Below are 26082 nucleotides of genomic sequence, written 5' to 3' on the forward strand. Positions count from 1 at the left end.
TGATCAAACTATTTTGTTCCAACGGAGCGAACCATGTGTACACATTATGCAGTGCGAGTTATAAATACAGATCTTACTACTAAACCTAATTCCATTTATAACCATACAAGCAAGGTTTATCTCCTCAAAAGCTGCATTTGTTGTGGAATATGTTTAACACAGGATAAGGATAAGTTGAGGAATAAATAGGGAGTCAAATGGTGGAATAATGCTGATTCAAAGAATAATTCTATTCCTGTTCTGAAGAGATAAGCGAGCAAAAATCATCTAAAAAATGCCAAAGGTACCCTGACGTCATCCTTTTATATTTTGCCAAAAGTTTCTTGTTGTCGGGATAGGACAGAATAAACAGGAAATGCTAAATCCTGCAACCAAAAGAAGCCTCAATATGAGATTGCGATTTGTTAGCTTAAGAGGCTATACGAATCATATCATGTATAGCATATTACTTTAACTATATAGCTGTGCATGTGGAGTTCAGATGCTCTATGAGTGTACTTGTAGTGTCTATGTGAATAATATAGCAACTTATTAAGCATTTTTTCAATTGTGCATTATATTCTAAGTATATATTGAGTCTGTATATACATAGTGTATTATGTCTTTCGGACTTTTTTATATGCAATATGTGCACTGAATTTCCCTGAATAAGGAATTGGGGAAACCTTATGTAGAGTGGCTAAGATTTGTCAAAAAAGGTCAGGAAAGAAAGGCAAATCTCGAAACAGTATGAGAAGTTAAAACAATTCATTGACAAAGGTCAAAGAATGATCTATTGTGCTATGGTTATGATCTATTGTGCTTGTAAATTGCTGCAGTGGACTCTGGTTATGATGCAAAGTGCGCCCATTCACAAGTACTGGAAGAGATTTGAAGGGAAGAGAAAAAAAATGGTGGCCTAAAGTCACTAAAACAGTTGCTGCTACCTGGATGGTTCTAGAGATAGGCGATAGAATTTCCAATTAAGGAAAACACTATTCATGCTGTTAAGAGGAAAGCCACATAATGCTGTCAAAATTTTTGAACGGACCCATAAAGTGACTGGATAACTTCCTGGTCAAGACAATAACTTATATCCTTTCCATTTTAAGTTTTAGATCCAGATCGTCATCTTTTCCCACAAAAGAAAAAAAGACGAACAAATCATAGAAGTGATGGCTATTCAATGAGTGCTTCGAGATCAAGAACTGCAGGTTTTTTTTTCCTGGTTGATATCATAATTCAAATGCACACTAGGAACAAGTGCTAAAGCAGAAACCATAAGCTTCAGGAGGCCTGTTTAGATGGTTGTCAACTTGGTAGCATTGTTAAAGGAACTGAAATGAAGAAAATTGAAGATAGAGTAATCCTTGATCTTATTGTATTCTCCCGAAGAGACTTCCCTGCCAAAAATCTTATTCTCATTTCCTAGCTTAAAAAATAAAAGAGAAAAAACCTGTCCTTCTGCCTCTGAAGTATAGCTAATATGAAGCAATATGACTTTTTTTTGTGTAAAGCTGCGTTATCACAATGAAACTTTTTGGTGGTCTTCTAAATTGTCTTGCACTTCTTGAAACAAGACTACCTACATTATAATCCCGGTCGGTTTTAAGTAACCTAATATAGTAAAGTTAGCTGTTGTCTGGCAGTCATATGCTAGTTGGTTTATCAATCTAGCACCTACACATGAATGAAAGTTGCAAAATTTCAAAGAATTAAAAGCATAGAGACAAAAGAAAACCTAAATTGAAACTCTGTAACAGACTATTCAATCAAACTTGTCAGATAAATCACCGCTAGTATTTCTGGAAACAAATAAACATTAGATTGGAAATTTTTTCAGCAAACTTTTTGCCTTTAATTTCATGTTGCTTTTTCCTTGATAATTATTGGATTTTATTCAAGATTTCAATCGAAGGATTTTAAATTGGCATATTCATGTAAAGAGGAAGGCTGCCTGTTCCATAAGTTGTGATTTTTGGTCTGACTGCTTCCACTGTACATAACTGACTTTGAGGTTAGGCTCGTGAATAGTTTTTTCTCCCTTAATCTCTCTTTGTTATCTCTTTCATTATTTTAATTAAGGGACCTTCAACACTGTGCAAACATGTAAACTGAATAATTATCTCATATTAACTCATTCTTTGTTTATGAATATTTTTAGGAAGTTGTATATCTGTAGTCAGAAGTCAGAGATCCTTAATAGTTGTAATGGAAGACATTGAGATTGCGCTGATAATGATCAAACAAATCTCTCCCTCGATTATATTTTTCCCTTGTCCTAACTGTTAAGAGTGATCCATGAACTCTATTCCTGCTTGCCATCAAGAGACTTGCATGTCAGAACATTCTAGGATCCACAAAACTACATTTCTACAAGATCTCACTGGAATTTCTATAGGCAATACTTGATAAACTCTTGGAACACATGTTTGATATAAAATCTATAGGTTTAATGTGTGAAATTGCAGATCTGTTTAGCTGTAGCATTGTGCTAATATGGGATATTGTATTTGACTATGTGGCATTTTTGTTGAGGAAGTGTGATTCTCATTGCACAAATGCTGAACGTTACGAATGTTTTCTCAGGGAGCATTTCGAATTACAGCAACAGGCTGGGTGCAAGAGTTCAATCATGCTGCTCGAATAATGAAAAAGATCAAACTTGCTGGTTATCCATGCAAAATCTTTAAAAAGACAGCACTTATTAAGGACATGTTTACGTCAGATCTGGAGATTGCTAGGTTTGAAGGTGCAGCTGTTCGGACGGTAAGCGGGATCAGAGGGCAGGTCAAGAAGGTAAACTATGCAAATTTCCTTGTCATGCTCTTAGTGCTGAAGGTTTTGATCATGCTTATCACATTACACTAGCAAAATGATGTGGATAGTATGTATGAGGTTTTTCTCAATTTTGGAAAAGCTACACTTATTAGCTTTAAATCTGAAAGCAATCCTCTCCACTTTTCGTTTATATATTTTTAACTTCTATGAGTAGTTTCCCTTTTTCAGCATTAATCTAATTCCACTTCTTTCATAGAGCTGATCTAAATTATTAAAATGCCTGTTTCAGGTTGTCTTTACCATAAGTTTGTAACTCTTCCTGCAAAACATTCTTAAATAACTTTGACCTGGCTTTTCTGTCCCCTTTTTAGTTCTATGGACCCTTGAATATTCACCACATGATTTTTCATAAAATTTATGTGAAGTTGCTTTCATCTTCAGAAGTAACATCGGCTACCAATTTGATTTTTAATGCACGATAAGCTCTTATTTTCGAATTATTTAATTTAGTATCTCCTTGATGATAGGCTGCCAAGGCAGAAGTTGGCAATCAGCCAAAGAGAAGGGGAGAAAATGTGAAAGAAGGCATTGCAAGATGCACGTTCGAGGACAGAATCCTGATGAGTGATATTGTCTTCTTGCGCGCATGGACTCAAGTTGACATACCCCACTTCTATAACCCTGTTACAACATCTCTCCAGCCTCGTGATCAGGTGTGGAAAGGCATGAAAACAGTAGCTGAGCTGCGGAGAGAGAATAACATTCGAATTCCACACAACAAAGACTCGGTCTACCAGGTTCTAAAGTTTCTTACTTGCTGCGCTTAGGGCTGCTTTCCGTTTTCCATTTGTGAATGTTATCTTTACATGTCTCAATTCATCATTTGCACAGCCCATCGAGCGGAAGCCAAGAAAGTTCAATCCATTGGTTATCCCGCCAAAACTGCAAGCAGCTCTTCCCTTTGCTTCAAAACCAAAGAACATGCCTAAGCAGAACCGTCCACGTCTTGAAAACAGACGAGCTGTGGTTATGGAACCTCATGAGCGGAAGATTCATGCCCTTGTCCAACACCTCCAAGTGATCAAAAATGAAAAGGTAATGTTTTCTTTGAAGGAAAAATTTGAGTGGTTCCTATCAGCAGCAGTTTAATGTTGCCCACCAACTACATTAAGGTTACAGTCTTACAGAAGTGGTATGAATCTACAAAAGGGGAAAAACTGTCAGCTTTCCATAATAATGCTTTGCTGTTGTCTATGTTTCTGCTTCCTTGGTGATACTTTTTATATCAGCCACCACTTGCATGTGCTTATTCTTTTACTAGTTTCTTCTTGTTAAATTTCCATCTATTGTCTCTCTCTTTTAAAATGATGGGTGCACCTGCAGATGAAGAAGCGAAAACTCAAGGAGCAGGAGAAGAGGAAAGCACATGAAGCAGAGATGGCCAAAAATGAGCAGTTATCCAGAAAGCGTCAGAGAGAGGAACGCCGGGAGAGGTATAGAGCGCAAGATAAACAAAAGAGAAGAACCACCCGGAGAAAATTAGCAGCTTAACAGCAAATTTTTACTACTAAATTTGGGCCATGGCAAGCTCAAGTACGTCAGGTTGGCTCGAAAGCTGGCTCTTTGTTCAACAGCCAGTACATTTTTCAACTTCCCACTTTATGCAGGCTGCTGTGTGGACTGTGTTGGTCTGTGGGCGCCCATCTTTCTATAGTCCAGTAGTCTGGGGTACACTGACTGAGCTTCTTGGGAGGGTGTACGAAGATCGGAGATAGTTTGCTGATCTATCAGCTGCACTTGGTGTCTAAACAAATTTTCATTGAAGCATGGAGCATTGCAGCTTCTGGCACAATGGTTCTTGTGTCTCTCTGCGATGTTTATATGTACATTTTGTAGGCATCCTGTAGTTGTAAAGGTTTTGTAGTTGTGGTATTTGCCACATTTTGTTGAACATAATTGGAATGCTCATTGAAGGAAAAAAAAGGTCAGATTATATGATACTCTCAACCTATAATTGTTCAACCCTGACTAGAGTGTCAGAACAAACTGCAAATTACCCTCAGGTCACAGTGATGGGCTGCGGTGAACAGGTTAAATGGTTGCTACTTTCATAGTTACATAGTGTAATCTCCTTTTTTCCTTTCTGGATAATGCTGCTGTTGCATATGATTGGATATATGTGCAATAAGAATGCATGGTGACTCTTGGTTCGGGGAGAATATATCTTGGTGGCCAACGTCGTAGGCTTACATGAAGCTACTCGCCCAGCCTGCTTCTTAGGCTGATGGAAAGCTTCTCCAGTTAAGCAGCTCTGCCACTCATCTCTAAAGCTTTTATGGCTCGCTTCCTTCTGTTATTGTTAGTTTTAGCTTATACTCTTGCCACACTAGCAATGGCCAGGCCTGTTCATTACAACCATCGCAGATCCACCCTCTTCTGGTGCACCCACAACCGTCGGAGTTCCTGGAATTGCCGGCGGAGAGGAGTTTGCAGCAAGGGATGGTCTGATGGATCGACAGGGGCAGATGTGGTACTCGAGGATTTGCAACTGCCGACCATAGATTTTGTTGGTTCTTCAATCCTTTTCTTTTGCATTTTCTTACTCAGGGAAAGCTATGTAAATGAGTTTGGCCGTTTGGCCTTGTAAACGTACAAGAGAGAAATATAAATAATCTCATAGCATGCTTACATGAGTACTTTTTTTTTAAAATTTTCTATCTTAATGATATTTTCATCTCTTGTGCGATGTATGAGGTCTTCCATTAGTTCGGTCCTAATGCTTCCATCGGGCTTGTGCTTTATTTCTGCTTTCATGTATCCTAGCGAAATAATTGATCTAAGTTAAAGGATCACCCATCACCCAGAAACTTAGTCCTTCGTAGCATCTTGCTAGAAATAAAGATAAATGAGGGATGCAATAAAAGGCGATCCATAATAGTGAGAAGAAAAATGTGTCAGGACAGCATTGCATGATATAGCAATTATTTTTATTAGATGTTAAGAATCCTAACAAAGTGAAAGTAGAGGTATATGATGATGGAGCTCCAGAGGGACCAGAAATGAGTTGCAACTTGCAAGTGTCATCAATGCCTTGCATATCTGTGAATTTATTAAGAAAAGGGCGTCGTTGGCGGAATATGGTTAATAGCTTTTTCTCCTGTTAGCCAGGGCCATTCTTATGGGCATTCCGATCAATGGGGCTCCAAGTGACAGGACCTCTTCAACTCGAACTTGTATTGCGTAATAGGCTAAGAGCGCGCGCTCTCTCTCTATCTTCTTCTTCTTCTTTCTTTCTTTCTTTCTTTTTTCTTTTTTTTTTCTTTTTTTTTTGTGCTGAAAACGGATTTTTATACAATACGTGTATGAATACACCCAATAAAGTCAAAAAATACTAATTCACGGAGAGCCAGTGGCAGCTCTCCCTCTCCCACCCAAAGGGTGTATCCTGAATGATGAGCCGCAAAGGTAGCCACCCAATCGGTTGCCCCATTAGCTTCTCTGAATACATGTTTGGCCTGGACGGCCACCCCAACCCCACACATCATCCCTATATCCCGAACCAAGGGGTGGTTTGTGCCCTCAGCCCCTCCTGGATCCAACTGATAATTATGGTCGAGTCGCCCTCCAAGACAATCGAGCCAGCCTGCAATACCTGCCTCGCATATCGAAGATCCGCCCAAGCAGCTCGTAGCTCTGCCGCAGGAACCGACGTGCCGAACAACTGACAGCCACCTGTTGTCACCGCTCTGGAGTGCGGATCCCGTATCACAAAACCCGCACAACCTCGTGCGCCTCCATCCAGAACCAATCCGTCGAAGTTGACCTTGAGGAAACTCGGGGATGGGGGTTCTCAGGTGAAGAACACCATCTGAGGAGCTGCTGGAGCAGAGAGGGAACCCCAGGTGTCCCGAGCTATCAAAGGTCCATCTGAAGAAGGTCTGATCTCCAATGCCTGCACTCGCGCAAACTCCACTACAAACCTCGGTGACACCCTGCGCTCACTGAAGGTACGGGCGTTCCTTGCCAGCCAGATCTGATATGCTGTGCAGGTCGCTCTAATAGCCTCTTGACATGTCCGAGGGCGGGCCAACCACTGCTGCATCATCTGTAAAAACTGAAGTCTCCCACACCAGACCTCCTACGGGATCCCTGCCCACAGCCATGCCGACCTCGCCCACGTACACTAGAAGAGCACGTGGTCGACCGACTCCTCAACACTGCTTGTTCCACACTCCGCTGGGATCCCCCAGCCTCACCTGCTCAACACTGCTCTCGTTGGAAGGCGGTCCCACGCCACCTTCCATAGGAAGAGTGCCGCCCTTGGGTCAAGCCCCGACTTCCAGATCCAAGTGCAGTCCTGCCCCGGCTCATGCTCCTGCTAGATAACACCGGCGAGGTCTCCCAGTCTAACACTGGACCGGCAAGAGGTGCCCCAAACCCTGACATCAGGCCCCCCACAACCCGGCACCGGAAGGGACCGAATCCTCTCAGCTAGGTGTCCTCCGAACAACTGTCGTAGCCTAGCGTCATCCCATGCTGACTCTTCCGGGGCAAGAAGATCGAAGATCCGCAACCCCTCCACTGCCTCAGCATCGATCATGGTCGGCCAGCACCTCAGTGGGACGGTATCCATCCATGGATCCGTAGTCACATTAATACTCCGTCCATCGCCAATCAACCACCTGGTGTTTGCCGATACCGTCGACAAGTACCTCCCAATCTCACGCCACATGAAAGAGACTCGCCGCCCACTTCCTGCCACCTTTGAGCCCTCGCGGCCATATCTGGCCGCCATCACCTGACTCCACAACCTGTGTGGCTCTAGCAGGAACCGAGCTGCATGCCGAGCAATGAAAACCTCGCGCCACTCCAGTAGGGACTGCACCCCAAGACTGCCCTCACTGGTAGGCCAGTAGACATGCTCCCAGGCCACCAAAAAAAAATATTACCGGAACCCCCCTCTTACAAAATAACAGCCCGCGCAGGTTCGAAAACTGCATTCCACGTTTTCTTTTTTCCTTTTTTTGTCTCCGTCTTGTTTTTTTCTAAAAAAACTTTTTTCCTTTTTCTGTCTCGACTTTATAGATCAGAAACCCCTCTCTTACTCAAAGGATTGATGTTCCTGGAGCAAAGGAATCTTGTCATTTTTCTTTTTTCACCTTTTTTTTTTGTTCTCTACTTTATAGATCAGAAACTTCTCCGATACTCCAAAGTATTGATGTCTTTGGAGGGAGTGAACGTTGGATTTCAGCTTTTTTTTATTATTATGTTACCTTATGGCTAATGAAGTGATTCAGAAGGATTCCAGATTTGACATAAATTATTTTAACTACTGCGAATAAGATTGGATAGAGTTCAGAAGCGAGATTAATCGCATTAGAAAGTCGAGTTGCATGTTAAATTTTTGGAAATTATAATTTGATCATACGACGTTCGATTAAAATAATTTTATTATTTTTTAAAAATTAAATAATTTTTTGATATCTACATTATGACTGCCATCTCTTTTAGAGACATCTCTAATAATTAAGCTCAAATTTCATCATTTGGGTCTAAAATGGGCTCAAAGTTTGTAAGATTTTGATGGCACCTATCTTTTTATTTAAAAAGAACCAAGGGAAGCCATAGAATGATATATAAATTGAGACTTATTGAGTTTATTTTTATTAGTGATATATTTATTTTAGAAAAAAGTCGTATTAAGAAATCTATCTCGAATTATATAAGGATGGGCTTCACTATCATAAATTGAGCCTATGTTCGTAATTTTCTTTAAGAGATTTCAGTTGAGAAAAATTTTCTTTCCCTCCGACCAGATCATGGAAACAGAGGTTAATGTCAAACCCTTCCTGTTTCATGAAGCAACCTCAGAATGACAAGAAGAGAAGAAAGAAAAAATAGTATTGCTTTAACATGTACGTTAGATCCCCCAGAGTCCAGATGGAAAGTAAAGGAATTATCTGGCAGTTGCTTCCCTTCTTCACCTCATGGAATCAAAATCCTGTTCGCCGGCCAAAGCTATACAAAGGAAAGGGACGGGTTCCGCCTCCCTCCTATTCCTCTGCATTCTCCCTCGTCTCACACAGGTGCAACCTTTTCCTATCCCTTTTCTCCCATTGCTTCTTCATGGACCTTTTTCTGCTCCCCTTCTGCTGTTTGCCTTTTCTTGTGACATGTTTGATATAATCAGGTTCTAGGCAAGTAGGACAAGTTATTTAGAAGTTAATGTATCGGTGGAAGTTTCTTCTTTCCAATGTGGCCTGTACTAGATCAAGATTTTAGCTTCATCATCTCAGCTATCTTGGTGGATGACTGTTACCGAGATGAAGCAACATATAACAGCATTGCAGCGTAATTATATGCCTAAATCCGAATAAGAAGTACTTTATTTCCAACTTGCACTAAAAAATAAAAGAAAACCATTTATGCATGGAAATCATAATTCTCGCATGTCTTCTGGTTTTCGTTCTCCATTTTTTTTTTGAGTAATTAGTGTCTGGCTATCTCTATCGTGATCAATTTGTTTTCTTAGTACTATGGTAAGCACAGATGTCAGGATCTAGGATGATCAATATCTGCTATTTTTTTAAATATGTTTATTAGCATAAGATCAGGAAATTCTGGAGAAGGAACCTGAACAGGTAGTTCCCAAAGATGAGGAATGCAACTAGCTTGTCATTGCCTTGGAATCCCTGGGTAAGGGAAAGCCCTTGTGGAAAAGTTCCAAGATATGATCAGAAGATGATGTAGTCTCCATGCATTCATATGTATCTATAGATGTATGTATATGTGTATATATGTGTTTCCAACATAACACTAGGCTCAGACATATCCTGTACATGGCCATGACAAATAATATATGACAATTGAAGTGATATCTCTCCCTTCTCAAGATCTCTTTGCTTATCCTTTCCTATTTTGTGAACAATATGACCTCTGTCACGACTCCTTAGAAAGCATTGAAGTTTTTAGATTGCCTACCTGGGTGAAGACACTCAGTTATTATATAGTATTTGCTCTCTTATGTTCCTTTCTAATGATGGCCATGATATTTAATAGGTTGTACTGTATTTGATGAATTGAAGAACATGAATTGTGAATTTCTTTCAACTTTCAAACAAACTTGAAAAGAAACTTTATCAGTGGAAAGACGACATATGTCTTCGCGTGGGAAGAACGCCACCAGAGGTGCTGCTGTTTCTGAGAAACAAATTTCAAATTCTAATGAACTCGAGCATCAGAAGAGAAGGACCAATTCACTTAATTTGCCTCTTGAAACTCATTGGGAACTTCCCCAAGTAGGAAAGAAGAAGTTTTCTTTGTCACGGATGAGTTTCAGGTCTCTCCAGGATTCACTTATAAGGATTAGTAGAAGCAAAACATACCGTAGCAGGCTTCAAGGCGTTCATGACCCAAAAGAAGAACATGTGGTGCAGTCTTTCAGGCAGTTACTTCTGTCAACCAGCCAACTTCCGGAGAAATACGATGACTATCATACGCTTTTACGGTATGACTGGTTAAGTTTCTCTGACACTAACCCCCCTTCTTGGAAAAAGTAGATCATTTTATTAACTTATGTGAATCATGGTTTTCCACATAATGGTAAACAGATAGAGCTTTGCATTGGTAAGCCATCATATTTTGGATCATTTCTACAGCAAATGAGAACTCAGTTTAAAATTATTAAAAGAAAATTTAACCTTCTTGAGAACTAAAGAAGAAGAATTGGATTTTCGTCAGAGAAAAAAAAAGCAGAAGAATTGACTTCCATGTAAGTTTGCTAAAACATTTTATTTTTGTTCCCTCTAGTTTTCTACGAATGAGAGGTTTTGACATAAAGAAGGCGAAAGATGCGTTTCTAAATATGCTGAAGTGGCGTGAAGATTTTGCTGTAGATACGATTGCAAAGGTAAAAAATGAATCATGCTTTACTTAAAATCCCTCTATAGAGCTATGTATCCTTTAATTTCTTTCAAAATTTTTCTTTACTTCAATGATCATTGCTTTTTCAATGATCAAGGCAATAAATACAATCTTATTACATAGTGCAACTACACTTGGCTGCACTTCATGGGCACAGTCTTATTTTCTTCAGTACGTTATTTATCAATATGATAAGATTATGTAAGGTGCCAAGTCAGCATGGGTATTTGATGAATAGAGAGAGCTGATGAGGATAAGCAAATGGAAAAAATGTTCTAGGTCAGATAGTGGAGCCAGCTATAGCCATTAGAATCAGACCATTCATAACCATAAATATAAGCATCCAGCCTTTTCCCAACTATTTGGGGTTGGCTAATTAATTGCCATTCATATGTAAGCAAATTCTAGATTTGTGCAATAACTATATAAACACAATAAACTATTAATAAATCATTTCAAATTTTCTGTTCGACCTTAAAGTGGCAATCATTATCCAATCATGCTCAGGCAAAATACAAGCTACACTTGTTCCGCATTGAACAATGATAAAGAAATATGTATTCTTGTTTGCTGAAACAATCATTTGCCATTAGATGGGTATCATGCTGTAGTTTTGCCGGTCCATGAGGTGGTGTAGGTCTTCTTCTAATGCTGTTGTATGGAGAAACTTTTTCCCGGAGGAACCGTTGGAACGAGTAATTCATTCTGGGAAAAGAAAAAGGAACGGAGTCACCGGTCTGGGTAAAGCTCTACCCTTAATGCACCTATGGGGGTAGACTGACAGAGAAAAACAGTCAAAAGATCTTATTATATTGATTCATACATTCACCTGGAGCAAGAAACATTTTTTATAGGATCCTCTGCAAGCTTGATCGTATTTTGGGTAATCTCAAGTGGATGCAGTGTTTTCCTAACGCATCAGTCAAATTTGTTCATCCAAGCATGAAGGGACGATTCGTATCTGGGGCAGTTTGCTTGCTTGCCTTTCTCGAGCAGATGGATGCTGCGTTCTTCAATAAAACAGCATCAGTCCCCATACCCATGAATATACTGGCAGACTCGGGGACAAACCTATGCTGACTGTAAAGTTGGTTAAAAGAATTTTATGGCAGGCAATCCTCTATGTTTTTTTTAATAAAAAAAAATAAATGTATCTAATCCTACTGTCTGACATAACCACAACCAAGGAAATCTGCATGTGCAATCTTATGTAATTCAGGTGGGAACTGAGCAGTCCATATAATAATAGTATGTAGCATAATTTGCTAGCTAATCTGCAGGCTGTATGTGGACCTTATATCGAGTACCAGTGACATACTATGGCACATACTGAAGATTGCCATAATTGATTAATCACCTGCCAATCTTCTCAAAAGTGACATAAACGGCAACTTTGATATTTAAGTTTTACAATGCTTATAAAGTGAATCAATGAGTATGCATGTATTTAGATTTCAGCTATCAATATAAAATGTGTTCTTCATATTTATTCTTATAGAGATGATCTAAGAGTGTCATTCCTATTCTGATTCTTGAGTCCTCCACTGCACTCCTGGAATAGCGCTGAGCGTTTACAAATTACCTAAAAGTTGTAGTAAATGTCATGATGGCTGAATTTCCAGCTGGAATCTATTAGGATTGAATGAAATTTTGAATTATTAAAACTTATTTTACAATATTGTTGAGCAAAAATTCGATCTGTATAGTTTTAGAACCACTATCTGAATTGTTTTTTTCTTTTTGCTGCTAATTATGCCTCACTTTCGCTTTACCTTTTTTATTGAAATTATGTGCTATTTGCCAGTTCATGTGCGGTATCTGTAAATTAAGGGCCTGTTTGGCCTCGTCGTTTGTATTTTTGTTTCTCTACAGATTAGGATGTGGCAAACAGCATTTGCATGTTCAGCTGCTCCTTGCTTCTACATATGCTCATTTTTGAAAACGATAAAATCTTTGCTTCCAAAGTCTCTGAAGGTTTTACAAACAGTTTAAAAAAAAAAAACCAAGAGTTTCATCATGTTGGTAATACAGTCCAGTACATTTTTCTTCTTCAGTTTTTTGAAAACAGAAACAGAAAACAAAAATATTACCAATTGGGCCCTATATTTACGTCATTTTTCAACTAGCAAGTTAATATAGCTTGACTTATTTACAGATATTGTATGCAATGGGCTTCAATGTGTTGTTGCTTTAATCAATTAGTGCAATTGCCTAGTTGATGCATAACATAGCTCTATCTGTTCGATTGACTTCAGGTTACAAAATCATGAATTATTTGCAATTTCAACCTTACTCATTTCAAGTAGCTTTCAGATGAACCGTAGTTTGCAGGATTATGAACATGTATTTCACTTGTTATTTTCAGTAATTTCACTTTATCTGTGGTTATTTTCAGGATTTCAAGTTTGAGGAGGATGAAGCAGTTAAAAAGTGCTATCCACATGGATATCATGGAGTTGATAGATATGGTAGACCATTATACATTGAAAGAATTGGGTCGGTGGACCTCAATACCTTGTTGCGTGTAACTACAGTTGACCGCTACATCAAAAATCACATTTCAGAACAAGAGAAAACGTTAAACTTAAGGTACCCTGCATGCTCACTTGCAGCTAGGAAGTACATAGCCTCAACAACAAGCATTCTAGATGTAAAAGGAGTGGTAAGTTGTCATTGTTATAAATAATTTCTTGTGTTTTGGAAGAATTGGCATCCTATCCTTTCTTTGGTTTAATCTTCTGGGCCCCACTGCACACTAACTTTGGTCTATTTGTCAGATAAAAATGTATAAAGCAATTTAATGTGACCAATGATTGTCCATAATGTAATTCTCCAGGTGGTAATATGACCTCAAATTAAGTAAAATCTTAACTCAAATTTATTTAAGGTGTGCCAATCACTTCTAGGTGATCATTTTGTAGTTCTATATTTACAGGCTTGCTTTGCTGCTGACCATAGACAATTTAATTTTGGATATGGAAGAATGACATTGATGCATGACTATGAACTCTGAAATTCTAGAAGATTCATGACAAGATCTCTTTGCAATGTTCACTTTAACTTGGCAGCATCATTTCTTTGTCATCTAGAGAATTTTTAATAGGGAGATTCCCTCCTATCTTCTTGTGATATTTTTGCAAGTGAGACTGGGAATGAACATAAGCAATCACCACCTTTCTAATTCTAAGCAAATAATTTATTTATTGTTCTGAAAAATAGTTACTGCTTCTTATGTATTAGACGCAATATCACAGATTTGTTGATGTCATTATAAGAGCAATCATGATAATTTGCGAATCTATATGCTAGATAATTGTGGTGGCACAGATTATCTGTAGCTATCCATTGGCTGCATTAGGAAGAGCTTTGTGGGCTAAAGTTTAAGTTGTATGATTCAGTCTTTCATATTTTTTTTACTTTTTTTGAGGAATAATGGAGGAAGCAGGGAGCTTCCCCCAATTTTATTAAAGAAATATAGATTCATCTTTTATAGGTTATAATGTTATTTATGCCTAATGATGAGACCCTTGCCTAAAAAATCATACTCATGTAAGGCTTTCATAAACTCGGCAGAGGGCGTCCTGTGGATAACCACTTAAATTTATGCAATTACAAACTAGTTCAGGTAATCAAATGGCATGGATAACCACGTAAACGAGCAATCATATTTGGTTTTTTTCTACTATGGCAATGTATTCATCTTGTTCAAAAGTAATTAGAAAATTGAATAAAAAAGGTTTGCATCTCTAATATAGAATGTTCCCAACATTTGGTGAACTAATAGTTGCAGAAATCAGGTGTAAACATTTGATACAAAACTATAAAGCCATTTCTTGTGAGTTTTCTGTATGCAGTTTACTCTAACTTGATCCACAACCTTTTTTGTCTTCTTTTGTTTACTTCTGTAGTTAATTTTGAATGAATAATTCATTTATAGAATAGTTCTGCATAATTGTAAATTTTAATAAATATGTTTCTTTCGTCTATACTTTTATCCACTCTCTTGCAGTTGTATATACTCTGAACTGTGAAATTAAATTTTTTTGTATGAATACTAAGTTGAGGCTTTAATAAAGGCTTGAGTGGAATGCAATATATCTGATAGCTTCAAATTCCTGATGTAGGGTACCAATAACTTCTCAAAACCTGCTAGAGAGCTTTTTACAGAAATTCAAAAGATTGATAGCAATTACTACCCAGAGGTATGAGAATTATTACTCTAGAATTCATTCGTATGGACCTGATTAAGATAGAGCTCGGTCATATAATTGCATCTGTTTAAAATTCATCGGCTCAAGCATATGTTTAAGCTATTTCTTATGCTTATCTATCTTCTTTTGAGTCCTTTTTACTTAGCTGTTTGTTGTCACTTTACCTCTAATGACTAATGGTCATACTCCGTTTGCATCTTATTCATTTAAATACAAAATTATGCAGTAGAAATTAGCTCTTAGAAGTGTAAATATGTTTCTCAAAATGTGCAATAATTTGATTCACATTTTTAATCAACTATCAACCGCTAATGATTCTTGAAGCTGACTCCACCTAGCTGGCATTAGGCCCATAGGTTATTATTCATTAAATTGATTATGGTAATATCTATTTGAGATATTAATTTTCAATAGTTATAGTCTTTGCACAAAGACCTACGGTTGTACATGGCCTGTGATATGAGGGGTTTTGTAATTAATGCGTGAATTTGATTATTGAAAAGGCATTTCTGAAAAAAAAAATCCATGGAATTATAATCAAAATATAGGGTTTTTAAAGAAAAATATAAATGCACCCTCTTTCATCATGAAACTCGTTAACCCATGCTAGCTGTTTGTCCAATGACTTGGAAGTATCCTTGTAATTTTTCTTTTAACATTCTTACAATTCTAAATTTTTCTTGTAACATTCTTACCATTCTACTTTGTCTTATTATCACCACTCTGCCTCAATTGTTTGTATGCTTAAATCAATTTTCCTAAAAGTTTTCCTTGTACATATGTGTCTGTTAGGTCTCAAGATTACAACTATTTTTTGCCTTTTCCTATAGTCGTTTGCCACATAATTGGTCATACGGTTCCTAGTCTCCACACTCATACTTCATCATTGATTGCATATGATACTTCATCATTTGTTCACATGTCATTTATGCACAACTCAAAATTTCCCACTTCCTTTCAACGATCTCTAGGCTCTCCTGACATCTGATTCATCTGATCTTGCGACCTTTTTCTTGGGCATTATGTGGCTCGATATCATTCTTCTTCTACTTGTTTTCAGAGTGGAAATTCCAAACCACTAGTATCTGCAACATCAGTTTCAAGTACAACAACAAATTTGATCATTTAATTTTCTTTTTCTGCGTATTGGTTAAAACATCTGGTGGAGAATTTTCAAGCATTTCTTCACTGAATATTTCTTTATACTCCTTTCCAAACAGATTAAGAGATATGTAATAAGTCTGTTGAAATCACTTGAAGAGTTGATGGATCATTGTTCATAAATCATTTATTCATCTTGTTTTCCTGCTCGTTTACAGACTTTACACCGACTATATATCGTCAATGCTGGATCTGGATTTAGAGTGCTGTGGAAAGTGATTAGTGCTTTTCTGGAGGCGCGAACAATGTCAAAAATACAGGTTCAGCTGCTTCTTTTTAATTCTGTCATCCTTCTGTGGACGAGGAGGGAAGTAGACATCTGGTTCATTTAGGTGGAAATTGTGCTATCAGTTTTCTTAATCCAATTGAAATCATACATATTTAGGTGTTGGGAAACAAGTACCAGAGTAAGCTCTTGGAAGCTGTAGACCCAAGGTACATAACAGGTCCTTATGTTATCAACAAGTTGTCGTATTGTTGGCTGATAGATGAAATATGATTCTACAGTAATTTGCCAGACTTTTTGGGTGGAAATTGCACATGTTCTGGACATGGAGGATGCCTGTTGAAAGATAAGGGACCATGGACTGACCCAGAACTTTATAACATTCTGCAGGTAAAATCTTGGTGCTTGTTAAGTTTTCTTTGATCATTTTTCCTCTCTCTGCATTGGACCAATGCACCAAGTTCATACGTCCTTACTTGATAGGGAAATTACTCTATTTTTTCAGGAATTTTTCAGTAAAGGAGGGAAATTTGTTGATTATGAAGAATCAGACTCTCAGATTGTAACATCCTTCGTTCCTCATGGGAGTCCTCATATTACTAAATTCTAGCTTATTTAGCAGAATGTCTCTATAGTTTTGATGGTTTGGTTATGTTGCTGATGGATGCTTGGCCTCTTTTCACAGGAAACTTCTGATAGGTAACTTAGGTCCAGTAGTGGAGGAACTCTTAAAATGATATTAAAAGATGATATGGTGACTGATGCTGTAATTATCCTCCCATGAAGCTAATAACTTACACATTTAGTGAAGATGGGTAAACTGTCAGAAGAAAATTGTTTGAACATAACTTTGCTTAGTAATTCAATCTTTTTCTCAAACAATTTAGGGCAATTACTCGAATAGTTTGTATCCATCATGTTGGAGATTGCAGATTACCTCAAAGATCATCTATAACTAAAACTCTCAAGTTTCGGATTGCTTAATTCAAAATACTGACCAAGAGGCCTTTTCCAGTATGGATTACATTTCAAAGAAGGTTCCTAATTGGCATAGAGTTTGTATCTTGGGACTGCTAAGTTGTTCAAGATAATGCGTGCACTCCCTATAAAATGTATAATTCTGAAACCAAATACAGTAATGCATATTTATCTTGCCTTGCCACATTTAACAACAAAAAGCTTTGGCAAAACAATTTTACTTCTTAATCTAAATATTACAGAATATTGCTTTTGGCGTGAATGCCAAAATCATGTGATTATAGCAAGATGACAAAAGATATCGACTTAAGAAGCCAGATAATATGCAAAGATACAGGCTTTCAATATTCAATGTGGATTCCAACTCTTCAGCACACAAGAAACATTTAGGTAAATAAATCCTAAGCACAAAGAACGCTTGAATAAACAACAAAATAAATAGCATATAAAAGAAGCAAGAATACTTTGCAGAAATTTCCTCTCTTTAATACCAGGTTATTGCATTAGATAACAAATCATATATTTTTATTAGTATGATTCCTCTTACAATGTTTTGATGCATTCTAGCCTAATGAGATTTAAGGGAATGAGTTTAATTCATGATTAGTACAGCTGTGTTGCACAAAACCAAAGTGTTACAAAAATGGGTACATATTTTGTTTTATGGAAAAAAATAAATAAATAAAAGCTTCATAAGCCTTCATTTATTTAATGATTGGTCGACTCTTTGCAACAATAAGCTTCTCTCTCAATTTGGTGATATTTGGTCCAAAATCAAAAGTATAAGGGAAAACTTCCAATACATTGAATGATGATTCTTCCTCATGTTAACACCCCACCTGAAAAAGATCTTTGTTTGTTCCACTCAAAACCTTGATTCACATCTGATGTAAATTTTTCTGATTTCCAATAAAGGCTGGGTGGCTGTTTTATGCCTCTTTTTCATCGAAAAATATTTTGTTTTATGGAGGAAATCTAAGGACTAAAGATTGTTCAGAGTAATGTTGGCTATGTGCATGAATTCATCAATAGCCTATTATTTGGTATTGGGCATACATGAACACTTGGATCTTTTTTCTTCAGTTAGCTCTTGGAAACTTCTCGAAAAGCCAAACGACTAGAACTTGAGATGCTAAGGGCAGAGGTTTCTCTTGTATACATGGATATGCATGCTTATTTAGCTATACAATGTAATATTCATTGAATTTTGTTACATATTTTGCTGATTACCCTTAAATTTTAACTAGATGGTATATACGTATTACTTCTATGTCTTTCAATTCTTACACCTTATATTGATGTAACACCAGCATGGTGTTCATGTGACATTTTAAGAATCGAGCCACTGAAATGCTCTGATCATTTGCAGAGCTGGGCAGGCTGAGAAATCCTAGATGATAGTGGTGATAAAGGATTTTAGGTAACTCACATTGACTAAGGGGTGTTATGCTCTGTGAATCAAAAGTTGTAGGAGGGAATCGAAAAATATGAAGGGCCAGAGGATTTAAAGTGGGAAGGGATACCTAAGGAAACCTAGATGGAAGTGATGATGAAGATGTTGAGCCTGTGACAGCGGAAGGCCATGGGGAGTAAAGGGACTAGAGACCTAGGCATCCTAGATAGGAGTCGTGGGAGATAAGGATTCTAAGCCGCCTTAATGAAATGGATTAGCTAGTTGTTCATGGTATTGGTTATGATTTGTGTGAAAAGAAATGTTCTAAATGGATTAATTTTATATTGTTTGTCTTTCTCCTGTGTAGTAAAATTAATGCTTCTCTATCTTGAGTTGTGATTGTTAATATGAAGGTTGGTCACATATATCTAGTACTCATTGGTGACTCAATTGAAGTATTATCAATTTGTGTTTTAGCATAATTATCTTCCTTAGTAAAGATCAACTTTTGCCCTTATTTGAAGTCCCCAAATTTATTAATAGGAAAATATGTGTTAAGTATGGTAAACAGGAGAAAGACTGACTTTTGGAATTGTCGCTGGAATCTTCTTCTACTTGGGGCGCCATGTCTGCTTTGTAATTTCTCTTTTCACTCCTGCACCCACTTCCTATGCCTTTCCTTGCTCTAAAAAATCTTAAAAGCTCCAATTATCTTCTTCCCCATGTACTCCTGATTTAGGTAACTAGGTTTACTTAGAACTATATATTTTTGAAGGTATTGGCAGGAAGAGGTCTTTCTGCAGAAGAAAAGATACTGTCAAAGAGCAAACATATAAAAACAAAAAAAAAGCAAGTCAGAATCTTTGACTAACCTATAAAAGCTTCAGCTTTTAAGATGATAAGCATTGCTGGATCTAAAACTCCATGCATTTCCAGATTTTGATATAGTCTTCACTTCTTAATCCATCAGTCCTTCTACTGGAATAAAGCATAGCTGCAAGACAAATAATACATGCTACTCACAATACCAACCATATACCATATTTTTATGATGGCCATGAGAGAACACTGATTATGCCTGGAATTGCCAAGACCTTCATTCTTCTTTTAGTTGAAGTCTTAAATATGTTTATGTATTTCCAGTTTTTCAAGTGATCCTATTTCTTCTAGGCAGGTCTCATTTGGATGCTCTACAAAATTGATGCATTCTGTCCTTTAGGGCATCTTTGGCTTGTCAGCTTATCTGCATACGTTTCCCACTCAGGTAGGAAGATATGAAGATATGAGGTGGAAGAATGAAGGTTATGGAGTAGTTGGGGCAGTTCATCGATTCCACAATCCCAATACCAGTTATCACCTTTTTTAGGTGGATCCTGATTAAGGGAGAAAATGAGCCGAGCAGCTCGCTAGCTGCTCGAGCTCGATTGGAGTCCAAGCTCGACTCGACTTACCTATTACCGAGTTCGAGTAGTTTGGATAGTTTGTGGAGTCGAGCTCGAGTAGCAAAATATTAAAATATTTTAATATTTTAAAATATAATATTTATATATTTTTTAATCTGATCTAACCCTTAACTTTTAACTATGTTTTTTAATTATAATGTAGGCTCGGATTCGAGCTCATGTATGCCTAGTCAATCTCATTGCTTTGTTTTGATCAAGTCGAGTTTGAGCTTGGATATTAAGGCTAAACTGATCTCGAGTCGAGTTTTGAGCTTGAGTATTTTGAATCGAGTCGAGGTTGAGCCTCTAGCTACTCAATTTGGCTCGGCTCGATTGCACCCCTAATCCTAATGTCGTGAAGACTTGAGATCTTGTGAGCAATGACTTCGACTGATTATTTCTCCTCATTCCCTTATTCTACTTAGCAACTTTCATGTGACATGGGAGATATCCTATCAAAAGGGTGATAGGCACGAAAACAAGGCATTGGTCATAGAGGATGTAATCAGGAACCCTATTTAAGAAAAAATATTTTCTCAATTTTATTAAAACGTCTGTAGTTTAGAGTTTTAAGGGGTACTTTCTCAACAAAAACGGTATGATGGAACACAATATGTATTATATATAATAGGAATGATGGTGAAGAAAGATTCAAAATAACCCCAAATAGTGGGGGGAAGGCTTAATGACTACAGGTACAATAAGATGGACATTTTTAATGCAGGATGTTGATGGTTTCCAGCAAGACATGCAAACAAGTGATGTTGCTGAGCATATGGCACAGAAAATTTTAGAACTTGAAGATTGTCTTGCAGACACCAAGAGGGTGAGTAAAGAAGTTGCAATTAATCAACCATACCAAAGTATGGTAATTGAAGAACTAGTTCATCCTTTGCTTTCATCGTCTCAGATCTTACAAACACTTCTGTCTAAGCAGCAAGAGCTCGCAGAACATATAGAACAGCTAAAGAAACTGACCTCAGTAAGGACATCTAACCTTGCTTTAAGTGTTTTATCTCCTAAAGCCCCTTTGAAACTTAACCATCAACTTCTTGTCTGATCTCAGATTGAAGCATGTCTCTCAGAAAAGAGCACATAATGGTAATACAAGGCCGGGCTTTCATCGCAACATAAAGCTGATAACAATGCATCACTTATTTTCGAGATGTGCTTGCAATGATGTATAAACTTTTTAAATAAAATTTGCTTTCATTTACAAGAAGATCACTAATCATGGATAAATCCTTAATATGTAGAGTTTTTTTTTGCAAGTCTGGTGTTGTGGGAAAAATGTAGTGAAACAGCAACGAAACTCTGCTTAGTTTCAGAGAAAGATGCTTGATGTACTTTTAAATTTCTACCGTATATATCTATGAGTTCCAGCTTCTATTTTGAAAAGCCAGTATCTATTTTTAAACACTGCTCACATTCCATTTGCATGTAATGTGAGTTTGTTCAAGTAAAGCTTACTTTCCAGTTGAATATATCCAGGATATTGGCTTAAATTGCTACTCACTTTGGATGTTTACTTGCATTTCAGTTGAACCAAGTTACTAGTTAACAGAACCGAAATTCCTCGCCTTTGGTAGCTTGATTTCTGCTTCAAGAAATATTAGTTCATAGCAGCACACTCTAATTCTGCATCTTTATTGTTTAGCAAGTGTTAAATTACTTGGATGGAAATTGTCTGAACCAAAATTGTGTTGCTCACAGTTTTTTTTTTTACTGCTCGAAGGGATACGAAACCGAATTGATTATTAGAAAAATAGAGAACATTTGATAAAAAACAAGTAGTTCCAGATTTTCTATCGCAACCAATGTTAAGTAAGAGGCAACCTTCCTTGACTTGAAAATATGCTGAAAACTCCACCTTGGAAACCCAATTTTGCAAAAATTGCAAATTGATTACATTAGGTGTGCTGATTGGACTATGAACACAATTTTAAGAGGACCTAACAGCATCATCTCCAATACATGAAACAGTAATGCTTCTCAAATCTTAGCAGATGAGAGCCATTATGTGTACATGCATGCTGACAGAGATTCAAGAACCCTTCAATGGAATATGATGTTCTGTGCTAACTAAAGAGATTTGATATATTCAAAAAAATGGCAAAGATCGCATTATTACATATAGAAACCGATTTCTTTGCATCTGTTATTTATTCTTCGCCTTTCTTTATCAGTTGTTCTTGTAACAGATTTTTTTTGGGAAATCTCTGTTTGACATCAAGCAAGTTTACTGTGAAATATTGCCTTCTAACTAGAGATCATCTATGTTACATGCACAATGTCTGTTTTATGCAGGAATTTCTTTTGTTTTTTTGATGAAATTCCTTTTTTCAGTTGACTCTATATAGAACACCTCATGAGCATTGAACATCCAAAATATAAGGTCATTGTGTTCGTAAAGAAGCTGAAGTATACGCTTATTGTTATGAAGGGAAGTTGATGCAGATCAAGATAAAATTTTTCTCGTATCAGCCATCTATTCTTTTCTTTGTGCCATAGAGCCATTAGAGTTAGTTAGAGAACTTGAATTGGAATCCTATCTCAACAGCCAATTATTCAATATGCATTGTTGTTACATCTGCTCAACTTTTCATTGCATATAACTTTTTGCTAGCATGCATCATGTATCATCTCAGTAACAAGCCCATACAATATCACATAATGATTCATGCGCTATTTGTTCTTTGGACTTTCCCGTTGCTTCTCCTTGCCTTCAATCCAGCAATTCTGACAATATTTCCGATGATCACCGGATTTCTTTTCACGACGGCCAGTTCCTGTACCAACCAGCCCAAGCCGAGACCAGCCCACTGATCCCCAACGTGGCCGCATGGTTGCAGAAAGGATTGGGCTGTATGTCTGCCAGAGCTATCACCAGGTCTGCTATGTTTGCTGCCACTGCCATCAACCTCATCACCCTGTCATCTCTGATCTTCCTCACCTGTTCCTCGTCCTTCATAGCTTCAAGCTTCCTCTGTTCCACCAGTCCCTTCTTAATAATAATAAACTCCATTATGATGAAGAAAACGTAGCCAAGAGCCTCTCCGAAGGCCGAGATGTAGCTCATCCTTCGAGCTAGATTAGCATCTATCACACCTATCCTTGACAGCCAAAGCAAGTGGTCGAAGAAGAAGTAGACCATCTCACCGGCATTGGCGAACACCGCGAGGAAGCGGAAGAGAGGGGCGGAGCCAGGGTTCCGGCGGAGGGCATTGAAGCCGGTGAGGAAGCGACCACTTCGAAAGGCTTTGCGGCTGAGGCCAGAGGCCACTTCCCAGTGCTTGGCTCTTCTAGCTATGTCTGGGTGCGCGGCTTCGACATGCCAGTGCACGAGCTTGGAGACATACTGGAAGGTCTTGACAAGCTTGTCGATGCCATCTCTCTTCGCAAGGAAGACGACGAGCTTGTCGACGGTGTCGGTCATAGCTTCAGAGAAGGAAGTGGAGATGGTGGGCTACTGAAGGAAGAAGGGGAGAGGAATCTGTGGAGGCATATGAGCGTTCGTGTGCACCACTAGAACTATGTTTGGATAAGTAGCTGCAGTTCATGGCTGCAATGCCTTCCTGCTGGGTCTAGAAATGCGTTTTTTTTTTTAACGTTAGGGATAAAGATAAGAAGAGCTCTGTTTCCCTCCAAGAAAATTTTTATATCGTATGATAACGGAGGAAATCGTCTCGTCTTGCTGTGCAGAAATTCTAACTTACACCTGGTGTACCATCTCAGGGGTACACCAGGCCAATGATATTTTGCCATGTGCCGCCTATGATAGGCTTCTTGGAATTTTTTTCGCTTTTTTTTTTTTTTGGTATAACGACTGCTCATCCTACTCTAGTATAGGTGCAGCCAGCAGAGTTGAGCTACAATCTAGCATAACTGTAAAGGAGAAACTTCCTGGTGTGTCCAGAGAACCTCTCCAATATGGCGTGTTGTGCTGTATAGTATATGACTCAGTGGGCAGCCAAAATTGAAGTATCTTTTTGCTCTTTGTTATGTTCCACTTTCCACTTTAAGTACTTGAATCAAGATTTATAGACTTTTCAGAGTATCTAGGTCTCGATCCAACATGAACCCGGCTTAATCCGAGCTTTTTTTTTTTTTTTTTGAGGAAACTGAATCTGAGCCATTGCCATCCCTTCTTTTTTTTTTTTTTTTTTGATGAAAAGAAGGGAAGAGGGGGGTGAGGAGAACCTCACCGCGTAGCCACCTCTACTGGGCTCCCTCCATGATGGAGAATGTTCAATATGGATAGAACCTTTTTTACTCGTATTCTCTCCATCCGTGGTAGAGCTCCACCAGCGTGGCAACCCGATCTCCGTGTGAATACATCACACCAGCACTACCTAAGTAACTGGTATACTAGATAGCGACTCTACCGGACAAAGCAGATGGAGAGCATGCAGTCCCTGTATTTAATCGATACCCGCACGTTTCGAACCTGGCCACTCTGGTGGAATTAAAGCTTCATTCCCACCGTGCTACTCCCTCAGTGGTATTGCCATCCCTTCTTTACAAAAACATCAACCTAGAGGAATGGGCCCGGCTTCTTTTTGAGTCTTCTTTCTTTACTTTGGGGCCCGGCCCACTTGAACCGGACCGTCGCCGGTGAGCCACAAACGCGCGTCACATCTCAATCCCGACCGTCGGATCCACTCTCCCCCGTATCAGGAAAACTCGGCATTTACGTCCCTCCAAGGTGGTTTCCGGCAATCTCCTCTCCTCGACTATCCGAGGAACTCCCAAGATTTGCCCGCTTCTCCACGCCAGGATTTCATTTAGAGAGCAGAGCAAATTCGTGCACTCGTTCAAAAGGAGCAGGATTCAGGCAATCTTTGGACAATTTTCTTGATTTCCCCCCCTAATTTTACTATCGTTATATCAAGTATTTCTTCCAAGTACCCACTGGTGGCGTAGTAACCGAATTAAGTCGTCAATAAGGTTTCTTCTGCTCAACTCGGCGATTGACTTCTAGGTGTTTTTTTTTTAATAAAAAAAATCTTTGTTATTCTTGGATTTATTGGTTGTTGAATATGTCTGTCAATTTCTTTGAACTTTATATTTGGAAGGAAAGAAGCATTTTTTTAAGTCAGTTCTTATGAGCAGCTCAAGATACTAATTTGGCATCTTGTGATTTAAGCTCTTGCGCATTTGCATATGGAAGATTTTTTCGAGGAACTAGTTTGATTGGTAATCAATGTAGAAAAGCATGAGATGTGGTTCAAGAAGATGAATTGGAAATATTCACCATTTACACCATCTCAACGATGATGTTGTTACTAGCTGATAAATTATCCAATGTATTTAAGCATACTCTTGAGTATGTCGCAACTCTAAAGACAACTTGCATTTATGGCGAATAATCATTGACTAGGTATATGAAGATGTTAGTTTAGTGAACTAGGAATATGAACATGTTAGTTTAGCGAGCGAATCCTATGAATTTAGAAGGTTAACATAGTATGCAAAGAAGGAACCGTTTTAAAGCTAATACTTCGTTTCTTCTACGAAATAATTTTCAATTTTTGGTGATAAAATGATCAGTATTTATTTTTGATTTGATATACACTCTGTCAAATCTTAAACTAATCTAATCAAAACTTGTCCTGAATGGTTCCTCAGCGGTTTTGGCCTTTCCTTCAATACCCTGCTTAATCATTGAAAATGAAATTCCATTTATGAGTACATAAAAATGCATAGCATAGGGGCCGCAGGGTTCTAAAAACTTCGAGTTAAGGGATAAAGGTATAAATTGGCTCAGTTAGTGAAGTCATTGAAAATTATTTTCATTCAATTTTGGTTGGGTTTTTCACCAGTCTTAGATCTTAAAAATAAATTTAACCTGCATGGGCAAATAAAATAATGTGCCGCTCAAATTTTATCTTACCAACAATTATTTATTATATATTTTAAAAGTATAATTATTTGCTGTCCGATAGCCTGCCCATATATAAATATTTATTTTGATCATATAATATGTCC

General features: G+C 37.9%; 3 protein-coding genes across 3 annotated transcripts in view; 2 read left to right on the forward strand and 1 right to left on the reverse strand.

Moving 5' to 3' along the window:
- Positions 1 to 4911, forward strand: part of LOC103711632 (ribosome biogenesis protein BMS1 homolog) — a 31956-nt gene extending 27045 nt beyond the window's left edge. Inside the window, 4 exon segments of the mRNA XM_039126968.1 lie at positions 2569 to 2778; positions 3288 to 3557; positions 3652 to 3855; positions 4144 to 4911. Coding sequence (XP_038982896.1) covers positions 2569 to 2778; positions 3288 to 3557; positions 3652 to 3855; positions 4144 to 4311 — 852 coding nt within the window. The 3' untranslated portion in view covers positions 4312 to 4911.
- Positions 4912 to 8533: 3622 nt separating this feature from the next.
- On the forward strand, positions 8534 to 21481 carry LOC103711677 (phosphatidylinositol/phosphatidylcholine transfer protein SFH11). Its single transcript, XM_008797921.4, has 12 exons — positions 8534 to 8846; positions 9820 to 10267; positions 10570 to 10669; positions 13079 to 13345; positions 14808 to 14885; positions 16214 to 16315; positions 16441 to 16490; positions 16563 to 16671; positions 16787 to 16843; positions 20819 to 20920; positions 21005 to 21076; positions 21161 to 21481. The coding sequence occupies exons 2-12, from the start codon at positions 9918 to 9920 to the stop codon at positions 21191 to 21193; spliced, it is 1320 nt and encodes a 439-aa protein (XP_008796143.1). The 5' UTR covers positions 8534 to 8846; positions 9820 to 9917; the 3' UTR covers positions 21194 to 21481.
- A 1144-nt stretch (positions 21482 to 22625) lies between these two features.
- On the reverse strand, positions 22626 to 23672 carry LOC103711630 (peroxisomal membrane protein 11-4). The gene has a single exon (XM_008797864.4). It carries the CDS (start codon positions 23528 to 23530, stop codon positions 22868 to 22870), a length of 663 nt encoding a protein of 220 aa, XP_008796086.1. The 5' UTR covers positions 23531 to 23672; the 3' UTR covers positions 22626 to 22867.
- Between the last annotated feature and the right edge of the window lie 2410 nt (positions 23673 to 26082).

This window comes from Phoenix dactylifera, chromosome 5, assembly GCF_009389715.1.
Source record: "Phoenix dactylifera cultivar Barhee BC4 chromosome 5, palm_55x_up_171113_PBpolish2nd_filt_p, whole genome shotgun sequence".
Classification (NCBI taxonomy): domain Eukaryota; kingdom Viridiplantae; phylum Streptophyta; class Magnoliopsida; order Arecales; family Arecaceae; genus Phoenix; species Phoenix dactylifera.

Bases quoted from the DNA above. Each gene is read 5' to 3' on its own strand.
- LOC103711677 (XM_008797921.4), top strand. From the start codon at position 9,918: ATGTCTTCGCGTGGGAAGAACGCCACCAGAGGTGCTGCTGTTTCTGAG. The intron at 16,491-16,562 runs GTACATAACAGG...ATGATTCTACAG, and splicing joins TTGGAAGCTGTAGACCCAAG to TAATTTGCCAGACTTTTTGG. The intron at 20,921-21,004 runs GTGAGTAAAGAA...TCATCGTCTCAG, and splicing joins GTCTTGCAGACACCAAGAGG to ATCTTACAAACACTTCTGTC.
- LOC103711630 (XM_008797864.4), bottom strand. From the start codon at position 23,530: ATGACCGACACCGTCGACAAGCTCGTCGTCTTCCTTGCGAAGAGAGAT.